This window comes from Callospermophilus lateralis, chromosome 10 (assembly GCF_048772815.1).
Source record: "Callospermophilus lateralis isolate mCalLat2 chromosome 10, mCalLat2.hap1, whole genome shotgun sequence".
Taxonomy (NCBI): domain Eukaryota; kingdom Metazoa; phylum Chordata; class Mammalia; order Rodentia; family Sciuridae; genus Callospermophilus; species Callospermophilus lateralis.
This window is the reverse complement of record NC_135314.1, coordinates 106,772,572-106,796,253: the sequence shown is the minus strand read 5'-3', so window position 1 is coordinate 106,796,253 and position 23,682 is coordinate 106,772,572. Positions and strand designations below refer to the sequence as shown.

Here is a 23,682-nt window from a genome sequence, read left to right as displayed (position 1 = left end):
AGTGACAGAGCATCCCTGGCTTAGGGAAGTCATTTCAGAAGGGCCCAAACGGTCACCACTGGTAACAGATTTTTATCTTTTAGGGCTGTTCTGATCTGCCACTGCTACTTTTTTCCAAAATGTTAAGAAAGTCTGTATTTTTTCCCTCACTTTTCAACATTTGCTTAGTAAACAAAAATACATGAACAAAGAACAAGTTTACGCAAAAAAAAAAAAAAGAGAGAGAGAGAGAGAGAGACCTGGAAGTCGTGCACAGTGACCTGGAGTCAGCTTCCTCAAGAGGGGACAAAACAGGGCTCCCTCAGGTGCCCCAGACAGATGGGGACAATGGGGTGTCCAGGGCACTGCAGGCAGAGGAGGAGGGCAGCAGGACGTGGGAAGAGCTCCTGCCTCAGGCCCAGGCTGCCTAACACACCTGGGTGTCACCTTCCTGGTGATCAGAGCACAGGGCCTGTGAGACTGGGGACCACCTCCTGGGTGGCGGGGATGGGGCTAAGGCCAATGTGGCCGTGGGCAGCCCTGGTAGGTGAGCAGTTCCAGTTTCATCACCACCCCAAGTGCTGCTGCCACCCAGCTCCCTCCAGGGACAGTGAGGGCTGACCATGGAGGAGGGGCAAGGCTGGGCTACTGAATGGCAAGTGGCACAGGAGCCACCTTCAAGTCATTTCCATGTGGCATTTCAGTGATGCTCTGACAGACCCAGGTCGCTCAGAGCCAATCCTTCCCCACTTGAGCCTCTACACCTCACATCTGTGTTCCTCTCCAGGTCAATACAATGGATTTTAGTCACTTAAAATGGGCCTGTCCTAAGCTTTCGAATGCTTCTGAATTCTTGAACAATACTGGAACGTCATAGTCTACCCAAGACACGAAGCAGACTGCCTCAAATATTAAAATGATGTCCCCAGACTCTTCAGAGTAGAGCTACAACAAATGGAAAAATACCCAAATCTTGTCATGTCCTGCAGGCTCTCTGACATGTGACTGTTCACTGTATGCAAGAGCACTATTCAAAGGCAAGCCACTATTCAAAGGTGTGCCTCAGTAAGCTCACAGGCCGTTACATGTCACCGACATGCAGCGCCATTCCCAAGAGATCACCAAGGGCCTGTGAAGTAGTGTGAATGCCAATGTTCTGTCCCCTGAAGCAGGAGCAGCATGGAGTCCCATCCTGCTCACTGAGGACCCCTAGTGAGCTCTGCAATAATAACTCTTTCTGAATAGTAATAGTCTGGTAGGAAAAAAATCCGCACCATTTTTCAGACGCCTGCATCTGTTGTTGTGATTAATAAAATGCAGTTGCTTTTAAAGTACTACAAATACTACAATGTCTGTTATAATATTTTCGTTCAATTAGAAGATACTCAAAATACCACCATTGACTTGAGAGAGCTGGTGTCTTTTACTCAGTTGTGAACTCTGCTTTAGAGAACCATGTCCAGGAAAGCCACTCTCTTTTTGATAAATGACATCTGGAATAGTTGGACCTGCTGAGAATAATGCACCAGTCATAGAACCAACATGATCTAAAAATTTTATCAATTATAAATATTGCCCTTCTTTTTCTTACTAACAATAAGTTTTAGGGAAAAGGCACCGACTTTCAAAGGAGAATATACAGCCTTTGACTAAATACCAAGTGACAAAATCAAAAGAAATTAGTATTAAAAGATCAAATGCATATATTTCTTCATATGGAAACTTTGGTCTCTGCTGACTATCTGTAGAAATTGCAACATGCAAAGTGGGTATGGGGTGCCAGGTTTAACTTCAACCATATTTTAATTTATTGCTTAATGAAGTCAGTCACACAGACAGCCGCAGAGACTCAGCAGTCATGGCCCAGCTCAGCTGGATGTATGCATAAACTCAATGCCCTGGATCACGCATTATTATCTACATCACTGTAAAGTTTCTTACATTGCCTCATTTTCAGTGGTCTGTAGAGAGTGGTGATTTGAATCATGGTCCCTCTGTCTTGTGGCTGTGTTGTGCTGGGAACTTCCTGTGCAAAGGTGCAGGTCAAGATGGCCCAGTTGCTATGGTGATGCCGGCCTGAGGAGGCTTTGTGCAAAGGTGCAGAGCTGTAGTAGTCGGGACCTTGAGCTCAGGCACCAACTCCTGTAGGTGGAGAATTCTGAGCATAATAAGATAACCCTAATGTCTTGTCAGTCCCAAGTCCTTCAGATTGCCTGCTTTGCTGCATCTTTCCCACAAATAACTTTTTGATGAAACCTATGTAATAAATGAGAGCTATCTGGGTCACTGATCCTCCATCAGAGGTCAGCATCCCACCTGGCCCCAGCTCTCTCTCTGCTGTTTATCTTTTCTCAATCCTCTATCACCCCTTGCTGTGGCAGAGAGATGGGGCCATGACATGGTCAGTGGACCAGTCAGGCAAACAGCATTACTTAATAGAAAGATAGAGATCTGGAACTGGTAAAGCCCTTTTCCTTTACAATTTTCTTCTCTGCCGTCAGCACTTAAAGCATCAGTGCAGAAGAGGGCAAGATTGTTTTCAGAAAACACCCTGGCACAGGATGGCAACACATCCTGATTCGGATTCTAAGTATCAAGGGGAAATGGAATTGGCTGAACGTGTATTGTGTGCACATATGAATACGTAACACTGGATCCAACATTATGGACAGTTATAATGCACCAAAAAAAGTGGGAAAAATAAAGCTGTTTACCTAAATCAGTTAAAAAACTATTAGTGAGAAAGAAGTAAATGCCTTCCTTGAAATCCTCTAAAACCAGATAATGGCCAGGCACAGCAGCATGTGCCTATAATCCCAGTGGCTTGGGAGGCTCAAGTGGGAGGATCATCAGATCAAAGCCAGCCTCAGCAACTTAGTGGGGCCCCAGCAACTCAGAGAAACTCTGTCTCAAAATAAAAAAAAAAAAAAATTTAAAAAAGGGCTGGGGATGTGGCTCACTGGTCAAGCATCCCGGGGTTCAATCCTCAAAAGAATAAGAAAAGATAATGAACTTACACACCCACGTGTTGATAAGGAGGTATACGCGTGAGCATATGAAATGCCCAGAAATAACTTGTCACTCAATCTCAGATACACAAAGATACTTAAGAAAGAGAAGTTTTATTAGGGCAATTTCACTTTATTTTTCCATACAGCAAAGTCAACTACTGCAGTAATAATAAAATAAGCATAAAACAAATTGCAGCCCAAGACAAAATACATAATTTTAAGCAACTACAAGCAGAAAGTAAGTTGTGATTACATAATAGTAAAACCAAGCACATGTGTCCTTTCAGCAGATGAAAGTGGCGGTTGCCATAAGTGCAACATTGCGACCCGCACAGGGGCGGGGGCTTCGATTCATGAACAAGTGCCCATCATTACATTTGGCTTTTTTTGAGTGCTTCTGAGTTGAAAATGAAAACCGTGAAATTTGAACTGTGTTTTATTTTTTCACCTGCTGAAAGAACAGGATCCTACAGCAATTAAAAACAATCACATAACAACTAGAGCTACGGTGTGCTGTTTGGTTTGCCTGTTCATGGTTTAGATTTTGTGAAAGTCGATACTCGTTTTGAAGATTTCTTTTTTGTGAACAATAAACCACTGAAATTGGCAGAAACTGATCTGAACAATTTATGTCCTTAGAATAGTTCCTTCTTTTGTTTTGTCTGTTGAAGTTTTAAACATGCAGTAGTTTTGAAAAATGTACGGAATATCTGATCCATGATTTCACCATGATGGTCGAAGTACCTGCTATTTTTGGTAATGATCTTCAGGCAGATCTGGCCCAATGGAGTTTTCGTCAGTCATGAGATCTTGGAAGGATGGCATATCTTCCCAGCTGAAAAGATCCTGGCAAACTACAAGCTGTCCACAAAAAGCAAAGCAACACGTGTGAAGGGGTGTGGAGCGCTAACTCTGAGCCACTTTTGCAAGCAATTCTGCTCAGTCTGTCATTGATCAGCCTTAACAAAACTCCTTGTAATTATAGACGTTTTTATTCAAAATAAGATCTTACTATTATACAGGTTTCTCTCTTTTGACTATATACAGAAGTGCAAAAAGTCAACCTTCTCTCTAGACATCCCAACATGCTCCATTGCAGCATAATCAACCCTCAAGAGTTTGCACACACGCTATAATTCTCATTACGTAAACTTTGAGTATTTGGATTATCAACAAAAAGTCCCTTGTTCTATTTATTGATTATGCAGCTTATTTATAACAAGGCCTGATATTCAGGGATTTCAAAAATATTAAACAATACTTTAACATTTGAAATGGATACAGTAGAAAATAAATTTTATTCTAATATCTAGGATCTAGATCTTCTTATAATAACTAATTACAAACAAAATAAATCATCAAAATATTACTCAATTGTCTGCCAGGATTGTTGCGATAGCAACAACTTAACTTCTTACTTAGCAATGATTATATATTTATAAGATATCCATATAAAAGATCTTTGTTCTTTTAATGAAAACTAGACAAGAACTAACAATGACTGACATTCTTACACTGTAATATTAAATCAGTAAAATATAAATCATTTAGTTAACAATAATACGAATATTCATATGACACTACATGTAATTCAAAACTGAGTATGTTATGAAGGAAAAACTACTTTAATTTTTTTGTATTTTGAAAAATTCATTGGTAAAATCTAATAAAACAATAGTCTATAAACTGAAATGGTATTCAATTGTTAATAGAAAATGAAAATCTAATAAATGTAGGAAATGAAAAACTACATTTTAACAAGAAAAATAAGTAATATTCTATAATGTCACTAACTACAATAACATGTGAAGTCACCATTACTCTCTTAACACGATTGAAATTACATTGGTATGGGTTCCAACCCGTAATGTAATAATCTAAGGCTTTAATAGATGTACAGTACAATCAGTAAAATCAACACATCAGTCTTATATTAGAAAGCATCTCTCTCAAGCATAAAAACTTGCAGTAAACTTGGAAGTATGGAAAGTTCTATAACTGAACTTTCGCTTCTCCCATTCCACACTAGAACTACCAGTGACCTGGCCCTACTTCAGCAATTGATAGAACTGCTGAACAGAGCAAAAATACCCTTTTACTAGCTGCAACACCCAAACCACAAAAAAGGAATTCCTTTGGATGAATCCATTCTTAAAAACTGAATGCACATCTATTTTTTTTTTAATTTTGTAAAAGGCTTTCTAAGGCTATAAGCAGTTAATCTGAACAAAACAAAACAAATCACATATAAAATTCACCCATGTACTTAACCCACCCAATTACTAGGTTAATTAAACATTTCCCATTTTCATATTTTGGTTTATCATGCATCTGATGACAGTGCTGCTTTCTTCTTTGTTTAGAGTCACTATTTTCAATGTGACTGTGATGAAGCATTGAAGCAAACGTGAAACCATTTTTGCAAAGCATTTATAGTCTTTTTGACTTTTGACAGAGGCTATAAATAGAAGCAAAAGAATTTCCTCAAACATTTTTTTTTGTTATCGTGTCTCAGAAATGGCATATCCCTTTTGAATAAAATGTTATACAGTATAGTATGCATAAATATTACACTACAATGCATTAAAATAATTTTATATATATCTATTATATATATCTCCAGTATGTGTGAGTTTATCTGTATTGAGTTTGTGTTGTGCTGTCTATTGTTACTGTAGTTAAATTGGCCATTTCTGAGACAGCTTTGGTTTCCAAAAAAACAAAACAAAAAAAAAAGAATGGTGCCCTTTGATTGATTAGTACTAGCAAATAAGCAACAAAACGTGGCTCTGAAAACAATAACACTGAAGAAATAATACTCTAATTTGATGTACAGTCTATGGCACTTCATGAGAATCCTTAACAACATGGTACTTAAAGCCATGATGTGCTTTAAAATATACACAGTTGTGGTTTTTCTTGGCACATTCATCTCTGTCAGATCCCTCCCTCACCACGCCTTACAATCTATTACATTAAAAATATTACTCTTAAACAAAAATGACTGTGCATGCACGCTCTCATCTATAATGGCAATTTTAAATACAAGGTGCACCTTTGTTATTTGTAAACCTTGAAAGAAATAAACTTATTTTTTTAAAAAATTATATCTTGGTCTACAGACGTACCAATACATAATAGAATCATGGTTACACCATAGTCTGTCTTTTCAAGATGGCATGAATATATAGGAAACTAATTATGTATGCATATTTTAATGCATAACTCTGTGCTAGAAAAGAAAGACAATGCTGTTCTTTTAGACAGGAATATCACCTCAGCACAAATATCAATTAAATGTACAAAGTGTATAGGCAGCAGTGTGCGGTGGATCTCCGTGGTGTCTTTTCTTCTGGTAACATGCAATATGTGGATGTCTTGTGGCTGAGGGGTTTGTGTGTGGCGCTTGACGGTATATACAATATGGCTAATGACCTCATCCTTTACTCTAACCAAGCACACTGTCTTTTCCTCTTTAGTATGATCTACAAGGAAAAAAGAGATAACCTTGGTTAAAACAGATCATCACTGCAAGCAGTTTCCAACACATACTTAACATGAAAATTTCATTTCTTGATTAAACACTCTGTTTCACATGTATGTCATTAAATCTTCAGGTGAAAACAAAAACTTCACCGGTGCCAATGGATAATGTGTCTTTTATCTCCATGTGAATGAAATGAGATGGACAGTTTAAAAAAACTAAGACTTTATTCTAAAATTTCCCATCACTAAACTAAAAGTATAAAGGACAGATTTTTTTTTTTAAATACAGAAACAGCAGATCTTCTACACACTATAAAGTAATGTGCTTATTCTAAAAATGTGACTATTGTTCAGGACCCTGAGTCTTCTTATCCGAACTGCTTTAACAGAAACGAGGAAGCTGGCCACACAATTCCATTCACGTGCTGGTGAGCACAGCACAGCTCCAGGAGTGCTGCGGGAAAGAGCCTCTCCTTTCTGTCCTTGTGGCCCTGGGACTGCCCACACTTCCTCTGCCACTGGCTCTTGCTATGGATGGTCACTGGCAGGGGCTCCCCGCCCTCCCTTCTCTATGTCCACTGCTTCAGTGTCCAGATTTGTTTGTTTCCTGTCTCTGCTGGAGAGAGCTGCTCTTTCTCCTCTGTTGGGGAGAAGTCTTCAAACCTCCCTCACACAGAGATGACTCACAGCCTTCCCTCCAGGCCATGGTGACTCACAAAGTAGCACCAAAACCTCACTCATAAATGTGTTAATGACCAAGTAAATGAAGGAGAGGAAGCAACAAAGAACCATCATCCATCTCTTTCACCTGGGTCAGTTTTATGTTGTGGCTTCTTCTAAATGTAAAAATAAGTACCTATCACGCTTCTGGGCGTTAGTTGTAACTGGAATGTCCACACGCTAAATAAAATATCCTCTAAGAATGAACACCAGTTGCCTTGGCAAGTATGTAAGAGAATGTTTCTGAAGGCAAAACACAAGACTTTCAGACCATTTTCGAGCCATGGCCACATGCTCAGAACGACACAGTCCCCCAAGGCTGCAACTGTGAAGGCTCTGGCTGTTCACTGGTGTGGGCGTCATACGTGGGCATGTGCACATGGAGCTGTGTGAAGTCAGACTTCCACTCTAATGGCCCTGTGTACAGTGACATGTGGATGAGGTGAGTACCTTTTTTTCATCTAGGATTTAGCCAGGTAATAGGAAAAACATAATTAATGACAATCTCTGCTGTGGGCCAAATCCAGCCTACTATCTAGCCTGTAAAAAAAAAAAAAAAAAAAAAAAAAAAAAATCCAACTTGTCTTGGAACACGGCCACATCCAAGTTCCCTGCTCAGTGGGGCAGAGTCAACAGCCACAACAGAATTATGGGACCAAGCCAACCCAGATACCTGCTGTCTGGGCCTTTAAGGAAAGGTTTGCCCCAATTAGCCCACACCTTCTAATTACTTTTAAGACATATTTTTTTTTCTTTCATGCTTGTGCTTACTTCTAATAAGAAATAAGAAAATGATTACCCTTCAGTATTTTGTATGTTTAAGTGATACTGACATTTTGACTATAAATTTGTATGATGAAATTCTTCATAAACTACCTAAGATAAAAATAGGAGCTCTATATTCATATTTTCTCTAAGTTTTATACAATTTTAAGTGCACTACAAAACTGCCATCTTAAAAGCCCACCACGAATACGCGACTGTACATCAGATAATGCACTTACTGTTCAGTGGTGACAATTCTACATCTGGGTAACGTACTTGTGGCTAGTCAGATGTTCGGCAGATATTATGGGTATCTAGCAAATAAAAGATTATTTAATGAATGATCCATGCAAGCAAGCCAACAACCAAGAGATGAAGACAAATTATTATTAAATTTTTAAAGAACAGTGAGATTCAGCTGCGAGGTGACAGTCCTCATCTGGTCAACATAACAGTACGTTAATGTCAACTTCAATGCCAGAGTAGCGACTCAGTTTGTTTTTTAATTTTTGTGTTAAATACTATTCTATAGATGTTACCAGTTTTTAGGAAGTAAGAGAAGTAAAACTACCAAAAATTCATGCAGAGCAGTAATTGAAAGAATCCCTTTTTGTTGGCCTACACACACACACACGCACCCCTGCGGTTTCGGTTATTGAGTAATAATATAGAAATCAGAGAGGAGATGACTTGCCTATTTTTGTGCAACCAAATTTCTAACATTTTCATTGGAATTAGGGCATTTAGCTCCCCACCCCAAATTAACGATACCAGGTAAGAATTATAAAGGAGTATGTCAAAAGAACTAGGAGCGCAGGTTTGCCTTAGAGCCATCTTTGAATCTTGATTGCACATCTTACTGTATTTTAAACAGGCAAGAGAATTAGAAAACGTCAGAGAAATACAATAAGAAACCAATATAGGGGTTACTTATTTCAATAGTCCCCAAAGCCAAGAACTTTGAATTTGCGACTTGATTTTCCTCCAAACCCAAATTCAAGGCTCCGAGCCTGGGAGAGGCAGCCCAACAGACTGAGGCTGTCAGAGGCTGGGAGCTTGGGTTCTGACACTCACAATCCGTCTCCTGGCTGTGTGACCTCGTGCAAAGCAACTAATTACTCTAAGCAACTAATTTCTCTAATCTATAAAATGACACGTCCCATTTCAGCAAGGTGGATGGGAGAATAATGAAATCACATACGTGAAGGCATTTTTTTGTTGTTTCGATTTAGACATCCTAGGCTGATTCACCACACTACAACCCACAGTCTGGAGTGCGTATTAATAGGACCCTATTTTATTTCCATTTCTTAGCTGACATTTTTACACAATTTTACGGCACTGGCAAATGGCACGAAAATGTGCTCCAAGCATAATGAAGCTTCTCATACCATTTTTCCTGCTGCTGCAGGACAGGATGCTGCACCCAACAGTGTAGAAGCATCAAGGATGGGGCTGTCGAAACATACCAAGGACCTTCAACACCAATCGATGCAGATGAAGGGCCAGCTAGAAACCTCTGCATGCATGCAGGCTGCAGTTTGTGGCATCAGCTATTCCCAGCATTGCTAATGTACTGTAGGCATATACATATGTATGTATATGTAGATATAATATATGTGTGTATATATATATCCATTCCCTTTTCTTTTGTTTGGTTGTAAAATAGTATGAAGACCCAAGATTATGCATGAAATGGTCACAGCACAATGCAAAAAGTAAAGTGTCCCCTACAACCCAGGTGGCCAAGGGCATGTTGAAATTGGCTTTGCTATAGTTCTGCTTACACCAGCAATTCTACAGTCATGCGTGGGACACACGCGAGAGGTCGGCACCAAAGATCTGGGCCACAGTGGATGGCACTGAATCCATTAAGATATCTCAGCCAAATGCTGCTCACTAACATGCCACATCTGCACCACCCAGCATTCTTGTAAATGAGTCTGATGTGTTAGCGTAAATCCAGGGCTATTTTGACAAGCTTCTGAAAATCTGATGATTCTTTGCCAAGAAATGCTTAAAACTCGTCTGAAACTTTAAAATAAGTCCATTTTGGCATTATGCTTTTGAAAGTTTTTAATGGCCATACTAATAGCTTAAAGTTCATCAATTTTATATGATGTATTGTAGAAATAGGGGTGGCCATTCCTCAGAGGAGTAACCACAAGTTCAGATGACTCTTAATTGGTCTCTCTTCTAAAGGGGTGACATGTGGAATCTCACCTGACACGGGTCTATTTGAGACTCATTTGGTACCGTTTAACCTTAGTCGGTGGGTTATCTGAAATTGGGTTTAGCTGTTTTCATATAGTACCAATGCCACTGAACTCTTTCAGCCAAAACATTCTAAATATTCAAAGCTCAGACTTACTTTATATAAACGTGACTTTAACTCAACCGGTATTTTCTAGAACATGTTTATAAATGGGCTTAGGAAACACTGGTGGAATCAGTGGCAGGTTTTGAATTTCAAATATTTTAAATAATTTTATTTTAAATAGTCACCCTTGTACATCATAACACTTAAATTTCTTAAATAGATTACTTTTACATAAAAGTATCTTGCATAACTGCTGCCCTACAAACTTGTATGGAACATAGAATGTCTGTCAATTTACCCTACTTGATTTCTTTTATCATTCATACATCGCCAGCATTTATGCAGGGTAATTATAGAAATAACAGCACTTAGCTTTTTTTTCTTTTTGCTTAACATAAGAGAATCAAAGCTTAGAGAAGCTGTGATTAAACTTAACTAATTTTGACTATGCAATGTGCTTGTCAAATAAATCAAATTATAATAATTTTATATCAAACTATTTACAAGAGTGGGTCATTTGTGGCATACGCAATACATTTAAGGACCTTCCTTTTTGTAAGAATTTAGTTAAGAACTGAGGACTGAACATACCAAATGTTTTTCCAAAAAAAAAAAAAAACCCAAATCTTAAAACTGTCTTCATTTTTGATTGGTCAAAATGCCTGCACAATCGGCTGAGACCAAATGAGAATTGCTTGTGTAAATACCATTTTAGTAGCTTCAGAAACGGAGCTGCGACAACTTTGGAGCACTTATAAATGGCATAAAAGCATTCTGCTGCTCATCGTAGAGAGAATGTGTAGGCCAACAAGAGGTATCTCTGAAACCCCATGCTTCTCAAAGCACCCTCCACAGCCCTCGCGCACACAGCACCCACGGAGCTCAGCGGGAGGTCCGCGTGCGCCAAGGCTGCGGGATGGAGCCCTATCCGAGTTGGTTTTTAAGAAACAAAGCTGTAAATTAGCAAACCTGGTTGGCTGTGGCTGTTGCAGCGAAGGGAACACTTGTGGCAGATGTTGTTGCTGCGGACACAGTGGCTGGCGTAGCACCGTGCACCATGGGAACTTTCGGAGGGAAAATCATATAAGCAAACATACAGAAGAGTGTAGCGATATGGAAACCATGGCAACACGGAGAGGTCATGGGGCATGGTATTTATCAGAGCAAGAAGCCATGTGACAGGACATCATCACCAGCGAGTGACATGCACAGCGCAAAGCAGGACAACATTCCAAGGAGAGAAGGGGTGGGGGATGGAAGAGAAAAAAAAGGGGAAAAAAAGCTTGTTACCATCAAATCAAGAAAATTGACACAAACAGGCTTAATTTGCTAAGTCAAAAACAAGAATTTTATATAGTGTTCAACAGACATTCAAAATCTAAGTCAAAATACAGGTATTTACTTCATATATTCAGTTATCTGTTTGAGTAAAAGTCTATTTTTATTATTTATTATTACAAAAATATACAGTTTATTACTTTTATGAGATAGATTTTTTTTTTTTACACACCAGAACTCATAGTCCAATCAAAATCCACCAAAGGTGATTCAAGGAAACTGTTGTGTGTAAAGAAAACATTGATGTGAGTCCATGTCAATTAAATAGAAAATGGCATTTAATTGACAGGTGTTAGTAAAAGGGAATGGACTTGCCCAATAGATCAAGTTAAACTTAGCAGTGGATTTTGAGGGGCTGTGAGGTGCACCATAGGTTTAAGATAATCAAGAAACAAAGCTGGCACCTACCAACACTTGTAGCGGGTGTCATGCACAATATTGAGCCTGCCCATCATGCATTGCAACAGGAAGGTGGATTTGAAAAGGGAAAAGAATTAAAACATCCCATCACACGTGTAATTAGGAAATTCATTTGAACAAAGAAGAAAAATTGTTATTATGGGACAGTGGCATGTAACTGTCAGCACAATCAAATCATACAACAGCACAGTGATCAATCAGAACTAGTCTCGAGTGAAGAATAAAGGCCGGTTAACTGTGTGCCTGTACACTTTGTTTCTCTTAATTACCGCCTATCAGGAAAGTATTTGGAAAAATTTAAACCTGCTTAATTCTTTTGAAAATAATATTTGAAATTGGCTTTTTTAAAATCTGGTTCCTAGCCATCTGGCTGTTTGCTATTTCTGACTTTGACACATGAATGTATTAACGTTTTCTTTAGATCGAACACATGCTAAATAATTTGAGATATTATTTATTATTAAAATGCTAAATATCAATGCACAAAAAACTGACTTAACAATGTGACAAGACCAAAACATTTATTTAAATTCCCTGAGCTTTATTCCTCTGTTCACTGTAGCACCAACCACACAGACACAAAGGGGCTGGGGGCATCCATACAGGAATTTTATTTGGAGGGATATCAAGCAATCAACTATACATAAAAAGAAAGTGAGACTTCTTTATTGCCTTACTTAGGAATTAAAATGAAGAAAAAGCACTAAAGGAGGAATAGAAGTTAAGTCTCCAGTGGGTTTACTTGGTAGGGAAAAGAAGCTGGTTTTCATTGCTGGTTTAGAGCCTCAAGATTCCTGAGTAGCCAATGTTTTACAAACTTTCACACATAAGAAATTGCTAATTAGACTTCAATAAAATCCCTGAGTGGGAAATAATGAAGATGCACGTATCATATACGGAGCGTTAGCATCAATGTTCACAATTGTTTGACCATGATAAGTAAAAATAAATGTTCCACATATAGCTCCTGTTCTTTCTGACATAGAAATATTGGAAATCTATTTATTTTTTTACCATGAACAGGGCACTTTCCCATATGGAGATCTACTGTTCTTTCTAAGAGTTTATTTTAGACTTCTAGGCTTCAAAATATCAAATGATTTTTATATTTCTATCTAAATCTTGGCACATCCTTTTTAAATACTAGCAGCATCTGGGATGAACATTTGTTAGGAAAAAAAAAAAATCTGCCAATTGAGTCTTGTGAGAGGTGGCCTTACAAAACAAAGCTGCCACTGAGGACTTAGCTGAGGCTGGGACTACTTAGTTGGAACCCCTGTCCCAGCTGCCAGTTAGTCTGTGTTCACAGTTAGAATGTGGCCACAAGATCAGTGATCAACCTCAGGAGGGTCTAGGGAGGCACCCTTCAGGAGTCATGTGGTATCGACAGGTGTTATTTAAGACACTGGACTATCTCTGTCATTTGCTACTACTACTGAATAAAGACTTGTGAAAGACAACAGAAACAAGCCAATAATTATACAGAAGTTAATTTGAGACAGAAGAGCAAGCAAAATGAATACTGGGTCTAGATTTTGTGAACCATCTCCCCCTAATGGTAGGGTAAGAGGACTGGGAAAGAAAAGCTGAAGAGTAAGGTGGTATTTTAAGGAATCCTAAAGCCAGTTTAGGTTCTGTGCAGGCTGTTGGTTCTAAATTGACTGTTTGCCATTATGCTGCAGTCTGACCACGGTGTTCCAGCCCCTGTGATTAAGCCTACACATGTTGAAAGGAGGTTACCTTACGCCATCTCTCTAGAGCCCTAGAGCTTTTATGAGTTCAGCTTCGGTTTGACTTATCTTCCTCATTACCATCATAACCAGTGCACACAGTTCTGAGAGGGATTTGCGGCAAATAAACATCAGGCAGCAATGAAAATACTAGCCAGGGTGCAGAAACTCACAAATACAGAGACATAATGCTGTAGGACCCTCTTACCATGAGCAAAAAGCACTTGTGAAATGACCATAATATCCAACTTTACTTCAAATGGTTTCATTTACTAATAAAGAGGCACAAAGAGCCAATTTAAATTTTTCCTCAGTTTTCAGTACAAGGCAAAATTTAAGTGAATGTATTTGTCTATTTCCAATTTCCCTTACAAAGATATTTGCACAACAGAATGGTGTGTTTCTGTGAAATGTGCTGTTTTAGTTACACGGTGTTTTTAATTAAATTTTTAATTGATCTGTGTGAAGATGCAGGAAAAACAAGAGGAAGCTAATTTAAAATGAAATGTATGCACATTTAAAACTATGTTAAGGAGAAAGGAAAGAAGTAGAAGAGAGAAAAAGAATCGTAATAAGGCTTGGTTGGGAAGTTGGAATTTCCATGCGATAATTCAGTTCTCTTTAGGTTTATTATAAGAATTAAAAGTGATTTTAAATCTTCTAAAATTAATGTCTATCATTTTAGGAGTAAAGTCACAACTGAATTATCAAAACTCATATCCCAAATAAGTAGCACCTTTTTATTTTTATTATAAACTTTTATTGATATGTAATTATATAAGTATAAATTATTATATTTACATTTACTGATCGTAATGAAAGTGACAAGCTGGATATCTTTTGTCTTCTATGTCCCCCCACCCCACCCTGCAGCCCCAACCCCTGAGGAAGTCTCCTGGCCTTCGGTCCCTTTTTTCTGGTAGTGGTATATAAGCCAAAGCCCACACGGACCGAAGGAGGTGTGCTGGGGAGGGAGAGGACGGATGTGCTTCAGGCAGGCAGATATGGCAACGGGTGACCAGCGGAAAGGTCCTCAAGGCCCTGTGGAGGCCACTAGCAGCTATGCAGGTGTGCAGGAAGCCCATGCTTTCACAATGGCCCACAGGAGCAGGACCTTAAGGGCGGGGTGCTCCTACCTAAGCAGGTTCAGAGCCCAGGGGACCTGTCTTACAGAGCTCTGGCGGCTTGCAATGATTGCATCACCAATGAGCCCTGGTGGCTGGAGAATGGAGAAGGGGGGGTCAGCTGGGATCATGGGCTGCACAGGCCTCACCCTGAGGTGGGATCAGGAGAGAGGAGGATGTCAGAGGGAGGAGGCCTATAATGCCTCTTACCTCCCAGGAAGGAAACTTGGAGTTTAGAGTTGTGCTTAATTTAAATTCAAGAAAAAGAAACAATGTAAATAAAATGGTATTTCTGACATACTCTCATTACAGGGTGAAATTAAATTCATATCTACATCCTAAGAAGGCCCTAGATTATCTGCATCAATTATCAATTTAGTCCTGAAGAGTGATAAAGTTTTAAAAAGAGCAGAATATACCTAAAATTGAAAAAAAATTCAATGTGAATTTCATTTAATATTTGTCTTCAAATAAAATGGAGGGCATGAGACATTATTCAGGAAGTTAGGTGCTCAGTAAGGGCTGGTTCCATTCTCCTGAGTCATTGTGTTGATATTTTCGTCATAAGCTCACAGATACTGAGACTAACCCACGTCCCCTGGCCTGAGTTCAAGTTCTAGCTAAACCTTGTAAATCATTTAACTTGTAGGTAAACTGCTGGGCCTTTGTTGGTCCTAGACTGCTCACTGCTAAAACTGGAGTGATAAGGCAACCTTTCGATATTGCTGGAGGGGAAAACGAGATCATGGAACACAGGTGACTCGGCATGAGGTGTGACCACTAGATTGGAGAGTCCTGGAACAAAAGTAAGAAACAGCTAGGTCTGAGGACACAGGGGCACGGGCTTCTAGCTTCTATCCTCCCCTATAGGATGCACACTAGATTTTCTTTAACATTTCTGGATCCTAGAGTCTCCCTGAGAACTGAGTTTGCAATCCCTGGGGTAAACATGGGACACAAAACGTGGGGTAAGACCAGATGTTTGCTGACTGAATGAATGGAAGGATGGATGGATGGAAGAGGGAAAGGTGATGGGAGGGGAGGCCAAAGAGAGGAAAGGGAAGAGGGAGCTAAGGACTGAAGGAGCGCTGGTGGACACACAGGACTTGTGTGTGCAGTGGGTGGACGCCACGAAGGACAAGTCTGTTCTTAAAGTCATTGAATCTAGCAATTTTTCTTAGCCAATTGGCTGGGTTGCCATTAAACCCTGATTTTTTTTTTTTTTTTTTTTTTTTTTTTACTTTTAATAGTGTAGTTGCAGACGGACACAATCACTTTATTTTTTTATGTGGTGCCAAGGATAGAACCCAGTGCCTCCCACGCTAGGCAAGCACTCCACCACTGAGCTACAACCCCAGTCCTGAGCCCTGACTGTTTTGCCAGCATCCTTCTCCCTGTATACAGTCAGCTGCCTTAAGGATTTATCAACCATGTGTCACTGTGACTTGGATGAAATATGCCTACATATCTCTGTGGTTATTTTCGATTCAACAGACTACAGACTTTTAAAAATCTGAGATGTAAAAAATAAATGACTTCCTTTTTCTTCCCAGTCCCAACAACACCTTGGGAGGACCCTTCCCAGTTGCTACACAGCGGTCAGAAGTCTACTCAGCTCTGTGCTGCTTCTGGACTATTTGCATACAGGTTAACTTAAGATTTTGGGAAATAAACTCACTCATTTACTCCCAGTTATTACACATGAGATCACTTATGAATCTATGGTAGGAGGATTTCCTTTAGTTCTCAGGGGTGTTTTTTTTTTTTTTTAATTGAATTAGTTGTCAAAATGTTCCTAAAATTTTCATATATGAACACACAAACGTCCAGAATCTCTGGGGGAAAATCACTAGATCTGGCAACACTGCACATAAGGGCAACACTATTGGGTGGGTGTGTGCATCTGGCCAGCCCTAGGGGGCACAGACCCAGCTACCCACCTCTCCCTGTGGTATACACTAGGATGTAAATGGAGACATAGGGGGTCTGCCATGCACACAGGTGCCACCTGCCAGCAGACCTTCCTCCAGGCCATAGGGCTGTGTGAACACTGACCATCCTGAGACTGGCTTGTGCTCCTGGGCACCTCCCAGACCCCATGGCTCCCTGTGCCCCTCACAGTATTTTTAAAGACTCACAAGGCAGTTACCTGCTTCTGGTTACGAGACTAATAAATAGATTAACCTGAAGCCTTAACACTTTAAAGCTAGGTTGCAACTAATGGTTATTCAATATGACTCTGAAAATAGTTTTATATTAATTGCAACTTTTAACTACATATATCCAGAATAGACTATCTCTGATACAAAATGCATCATAAATGAAAAATGTGAATCCATCTTAATTTTTCAAGATACTGTAGCACATTTTATTTAAATTAGCAATGCTTAACTTTCAGGAACAGAGGGACGATTGAATCTGACTTATGAATGTGTTTGCTGTTTTCCCTCACTTGACTCTTTCCTAACATCAATTTGTACCTTATCTCGCTCTGTCCACAGGCTAAAAGCTGTCAGGGAGATATTCAGGTCATAAATAAGGGGTCATACATATTATACGACCAATGGCTACACTTAGGAAAGAGTACAGTCAACTGAATATTGTTGCAGAAACAAATGCAAAACTCATCTGATGAGACGGGTTATTTCCATTTCCTTTAGATAGCATATGGAGGAAGATAAATTTGTTTTTATTTTTAGATTTTAAATAGGGAAACTGTCATTTCTAATGACAATGTTTTATTCAGTGAAGTAAACTGACAAAAATAAATTTTAAAATTTCTTCAAAGAAATTATGATAGTCACCTGTAATTCCTCCAAACTTTGTTGAGTGATCTGAGTATACAAAATTTGATGGATTTTTTGTTGGAAACAACAAAAATCTAGGGGCAGGAGAACTTACAAAAAGCAAAAAGATTAATTTATGGAGGTTTCCAAAAAACGTATGTTGGGAACAAAGGTATAAAACATGAATTTTCCCTCAGAATGCAACAAATATGCTATAAACCAAAACTGTTTCCTTTTTTATTTAACAGGGACAAACTGCAACTGGATAGATGTTATTTCATGAGTATAAAGATCATTTTGTCCATTGTGCAGGGAACATGATATTCTAGTTAGCTGACTCTTACTACATACAGACAGCCAGTTTTCAAAGATGCACTATGTAAAAGCTGCACTAACCAGTAAAAATTAATGTGAGTATATTCTTTTGTTCACAAATTAAAAACAAATCATCACATTCTCTCATAGCATTAGAAACCAAATGCACTGTCAATACGGCATAAGGGACTGGATCTTTGACATTAACACCTAGTTACTGATTTAATTAGTAAAATTATTTTATTGAATAAATAAAATTCTACACTCATGTTTTTTTTTTTTTGTTTTTTTTTTTAAGGAAGGTTAAAAAGTGGAGAGAAAGATGAGATTTAGAGTGCCTGGCTGTTAACTTGCAGATTACTAAGTTTAGCGTGGATTTTCTGAAATAAACCCTGAGTGTGAAAAAGCAGCAAAGTTCCCTGAGTGTAAATGAGTTGTCAGCTTGTGTTTTTAACCCTTGGTCCAGGTGAATAACTGTAGAGTATATATGTGTGAGCAAAGTGGAATGTGAACTGGAATCACAGATCTATACCTCAATAATAAATGCAAACATCATTGTCACCTAGAGATATTTTTTCCATGATAGTGTATGAGCAATAATAATTTTGAGCAACGTATTAATTGCTACTAAGAAAAGCATGTTTTCAGAGCTCTGGAACCATAATTGGTTTTTTATTGCCCACTTTGAAAACAAAAATGCTGAAAAATGATCAAATTTGAGTCATTTCACATAATTCAAATGAACTCCTATGTAATCATGAAGGCAAAGGGGTCTTACAGCTGAAAAGAATCATAAGATAGCTTGACAGACATATGACAGTGTTGAGGAAAGAGAAAAAAGAGAAGAGAACCATATTTCAATTCCAAATAACACAAAAACAAATCTATAAAACAACACGGACCCTGACTGCAGGTTTCATTAAGCTAAAGCTCTTAGTTTTTAAGGAACATCTTCAGCTAGATTTCACTGCTGACTACCTTACCGTACCCCTTATCTAGGATGGGGAGCAGAGGGGGTGGGCTACCTCTCTAACTCGGGGCTGCAAGGTTGGCAGGTGCATTGGCCTACGGGCCCCTTACCTGGTGGGAGGAACGCCGTGTGCTGCTGTAACTGCATGTTGGCCAGAGCCTGTTGGTACTGGAAAATGCCAGTGTTAAAGACTGCGGTGGCACCGTTGGTTTTTTCAAGAGCAGGCCTCTTTGGTAATGGGGGAAGTACAGCTTGAGGAATTCCCTGTTTAGTGAATGAGTATAAAAAACAAATACCAGTAAAAAGAGAAAAAGAAAAAAGAGAAATCAGTCGAAGGCTACACTTGTTAGGAAGCCTGAGCAAGCACACAGCAGAGCACTTAACTACCCAGGGGAGTCCAGTACACAAAAAAAAATCAAAGGTACCAAAGCAAGATAAAAGCTTTAAAGGAAGCATTATTTTTGCCCACAACAATCCCCACCGGTAGGACAGCACGCGTTACGGTGTGTTACGGGTTTCAAGTCCCATAATGCTTCAGGCTTTCAGGGGGAAGCCACTGATTTGGGGGAAGAAGAAGCTGCACTGCGAGCTCCATGAGCGTCGACAGGGACAAGCGATGTTAAGAGTTAATTGTGCAGAGTGACTGCAACAGGGAGTAACACCGACCCCCGCTGTCCCCTCCCGCCTACACATGCAGATGTCCCAGAACATGCAACTGTTTCCCTCAAATACTCAACTAGAAATACTGAAAAGTAGATCATTCTATCACTAAAGCCATGCTAACCAAACAGGTACATAAATATACAGTCAAAAAATACACCCTATAGTCCTCCAGGTATTTCATTTAGAACATTTACAATGTGGTTAAACTGAATGTGGGCTGCTGGGCTTTCAGCGTCTCCCTGCACGATATCCATCTCTGTACTCAGATTACAGTATTCCACTCATTTTGTCAGGAAACCACACTCAGTTTTTCATTGTACTTTGTACTTTACATCTTTATAACAGAAAAATGAATCTATATATTTTTAAATTGGTAAAAAAAAAATAAATAAAAAAATCAAAAACTTGTATCTACAATAAAGCTACATGCCAAGCTAAAAGGTGAAAGGTCATAGTACCAGGTCAAAGGTTGCCTCGAGGGGTCGCTTCAGTGATTTGACAGCCGACTGAGTCTTAATTAGCAGGCAGCGAGCACATGATGGCAATGGGCCAGTGGGGTTCAAGCGCATTAACATAAACAGCAAGCAGAGGTGCATCATGGGGGCAGCAGTGCATTGGGTAGGTGAGAAAAAACAAATAAAAAAACAAATCATCGGAATGCCATATACAACGAATAACAAGACTAAGCATGCACAATAAAGGCGCTATTGAGTTGTTATTGGGAGGATAACTCCTCTTTGTAGTTAATTACAAACGAGATACTCTAACAGAAAAAAAAAAAAAGAGTGAAAGAAGGAGAACAGGAGAGAGTCGGCCTTCTGTATTTTTGCTCAAGTATCCATAACAAACACAGAAAAGATCTCTCCCGCCGTCATTTCACTGTGCTATAAAATACTGCACAGCAATATTTTTATGGGCATTTTGGAGATTAAGGCATATATTTATGTAAAAAAAAGGACAACATTAAAACAGCTAAGCAAAGAACAAAAAATGGACTCATTAAACTCAGCCATTAGGTCCCATTAAATTCACCTTTGGAGAGTGGTTTGGGATCTACTCTAAGCAGTCTTTTAACTGCTGAAGACAGCTTCCTCCTGTCTGTATAATGGCAGAGTCGAGCTTCTGTAGCTTTATGGTTATGTTTATGCCACAGTATCATTTCTGCCGATCTAGATAGCGCACTATTCCAAATCCTGTAGCTAATTCTGAAAACAATTTGGTGGACGTGATTCTCCTAAATAGTTCCAGATTATGTTCTTGTTCAAAGTCAGATAATACACTAAAAGGAAGTTTGATGTGCAAAAGAACACACCAAAGGGCAGAGTGGCTGATTGGACGGCACACAGAAATAAGACCGGAAACGGCAATATGGTTCAATTGGAAAGGAGACAGGTGGTTCTTTACAAAGCGGGGATTTCAGAAACCCTACATCCAGAATAAGACAGACATTAAGAGTCAGGCCAAGAGTAGGAGCAATCTCAACCACCGGAGGGGCAAGCCTCACTTCTGCGAGCGGTAACTTCTTTATGTATTGTCTGGGATACCTGAACAAACATATCTTCAGCAAAGATTCAAAAAGGAAAAGGTTAATAAATGAACAGCCTGTAGTCAGATACAGTTGCTCCCCGGGCTCCTGAACGCCCACGGGGAGGGCTGCTGGCCCCACTCACCATGGCAGCTGCGGTTGCTGCAGCCTGTGCTGCTGCAGCCTGGTTGACCTGGTATTGGGCAGCCTTGATCTTGGCTTGCAGATGTGCAGGAGGGTGAAAGTATTTGCACTTTTCCCGAGAGCATCTCCCTTTGATGTAATCCATACAGACGGTGACTGTGTTGTCATTGGTGTCAATCATCGTACTGTCGGCAGGGTGGGCAAACCGGCAATCATTCTCTCCTCGGTTGCAGTTGCCACGCTGGTACTCTCGACATACCTGGGGGGCATTAAATGCACGGGGTTCAGTCAACATGAACAAGGAGGACCTTTCCAGAAACTGTGCCTTCATGGTCAAAACGGGTGGCAGAAGGCATAGATGACAGGCAAAAGATGACTGCAAAACAGTGCAACAAAATTTCAGTGGTGCCCAGTTTAGTATGCAAATCACAACCCCATTTAGGAAAAATGCCCTGAGAAAGAAAATGCATTCGTGATTCAGCCATGGCAACCCTTCATCACATCATGTTGATATTCTTAGCAATTACCAAGGGAATTACGGAGTAACTTCACAGACCTAGCCTGGCAGACACCACCTGACCCAAGTGAACAAAGTTAACATCACCCATCATGAGACACAAGGACATCATCACGCATCTAACAATGAGAGGGCCACAGCTTCACAACCTAAAAAAACCATGAGGAAACCCCAAACTGTGTGCAGGATATTTTACAAAATAACCAACCAGTGCCCTTCAAACTGTCATGCTCATAAAACAAAGCAAAACCAAGACCCCGTCAGAGATGGGACAACCTGGGAGCCACAGACAGGACCAGTGGTAGGACAGCTGGTGGAGCCTGATTTGGACCTGAGGATGGGTTAAGGGCAGCACATCAATGCAGACTTTCTGGTTTTATAAATAGCATGGTGATATAAGATGTTAATATTTAGGTCGGTAGGTGGAAACTTTGGGATCTGTTTTTGCAACTTTTGTGTAAATATGAAATTATTTCCAAGTGAAAAGTAAACCAAATCTGAACGCTTTTAACTACCTCGTTCCTAGGAGTTATTTCTGATCACTAGAGATTCACGTGGGAGCTACACAAAGCATATGGACAAATACTTGGTTGTGTTATCATCTGCTTGTTTTATATCTGTTAATTTCTCCACGGGGATGGCATGGAAAAGGTGAAAATGGATCATTTCTTATTGATGGGCCAGATTCGACTCATTACCATTTGCCATCTTCACTGGGGACAGTTTGATGTTTTCACCACCAGGGGGCGCTCTCAATCACAGAAAGGCCTTGGCACTGTTTACATGCTCCTGTTTCAAACTTGGCCAAAGCTTTGGAAGCACAGGCTTGCAAGGAAACAGCTCTGTGCTTCCAGATCTTCCACAGAGTGCGCAATGCAGATGGGGCACTTTATTTTGGAGTCAAGCAAGAAAGACAAACTAACCTTGTTACGATTTTAAAAGTAAAGGTTTTCTTTGACTTTCATCAATAAATGACTGCCTTCAAACCTGCTGCTTCCCCCAGCACATTCACATCTTAGTACTGAGGAAAGTGCTTCCTAAGAAGAACTCCACAGGAGCTGGGGCAGGGGCTCAGTGGTAGAGCCCTTACCTCACACAGGTGAGGCACTGGGTTCGATCCTCAGCATCACATAAAAATAAATGAAACAAAATAAAGAGATTTTTTAAAAATGTTTGGAAAAAAAAAAAAAAGGAGGACTCCACAGCTTGCACCACACTAGATCCTAAGAACACCACCAGAATGACAGCCCGCACCACCGGGCGATGTCAGCCGGCCGAAGCTTTGTATTCAGCAAGCACGGCCCCGCCAACTCCATTCATCACCTCATTCAATTTATTTAATTTTTCAAAATTTATTGAATAATTCACTACCATGTGCCAGACAGACACTCTTGAGAGCCACTCAGAGTACAGAGAGGACTTAGGAAGTTATAAAAGAGCAACTTTTAGTACTGTATTTATTTTATTGAATGGGAGGGGGAAAAGCATAACCAGGAAGTTCATAATTTAAAAAGCAAAAGTGGCCAAGCTGTTTTGCAGCATGACTGTCCCCTCTCTGGCAGAGCCTCAGAGTCAGTGGTGGAGCTTCCTCGAACAGATTCCCGGTACCTGACCAGAGCCAAGAGAAGGAGCACCAAATTCAGTGAGAAGCAGTAGCTGACGCCCATATACCAGGCTCATGCTGAGCAAATGCCACAGCATTAAAAAAAAAAAAAAAAAAAAAAAAAAAAAAGCTTCCTTTGCTGTTTATGCATATCCATGCCAAGGAGGCCTCGTCCAGCAGGGAACTGGATGAGGTACGAGGGATCTCTCCCCACTGTCCTGAGCTCTTGGTGATTCCCACCTTCCCGAGTCGCTTTGAGAGGAACC

The 23,682-nt window shown here is 39.9% G+C and overlaps 1 protein-coding gene across 17 annotated transcripts in view; it reads right to left on the bottom strand.

Moving 5' to 3' along the window:
- Nucleotides 1–3,082: 3,082 nt before the first annotated feature.
- The window catches only part of Mbnl1 (muscleblind like splicing regulator 1), a 185,074-nt gene continuing 164,474 nt past the window's right edge, over nucleotides 3,083–23,682 (bottom strand). For 11 of the 17 annotated variants that reach the window (XM_076867113.2, XM_076867098.2, XM_076867095.2 and 8 more), the window contains 7 exons: nucleotides 21,298–21,555; nucleotides 20,086–20,139; nucleotides 19,075–19,228; nucleotides 12,028–12,063; nucleotides 11,251–11,345; nucleotides 8,201–8,275; nucleotides 3,083–6,475 (listed from right to left, as the gene is read on the bottom strand). In XM_076867113.2, coding sequence (XP_076723228.1) covers nucleotides 8,219–8,275; nucleotides 11,251–11,345; nucleotides 12,028–12,063; nucleotides 19,075–19,228; nucleotides 20,086–20,139; nucleotides 21,298–21,555 — 654 coding nt within the window. In that variant the 3' untranslated portion in view covers nucleotides 3,083–6,475; nucleotides 8,201–8,218. Of the gene's footprint in view, nucleotides 6,476–8,200; nucleotides 8,276–9,352; nucleotides 9,417–11,250; nucleotides 11,346–12,027; nucleotides 12,064–16,104; nucleotides 18,796–19,074; nucleotides 19,229–20,085; nucleotides 20,140–21,297; nucleotides 21,556–23,682 lie in introns of those variants that run through there. The other 6 variants (XR_013155600.1, XM_076867101.2, XM_076867102.2 and 3 more) reach the window with 6 other exon arrangements.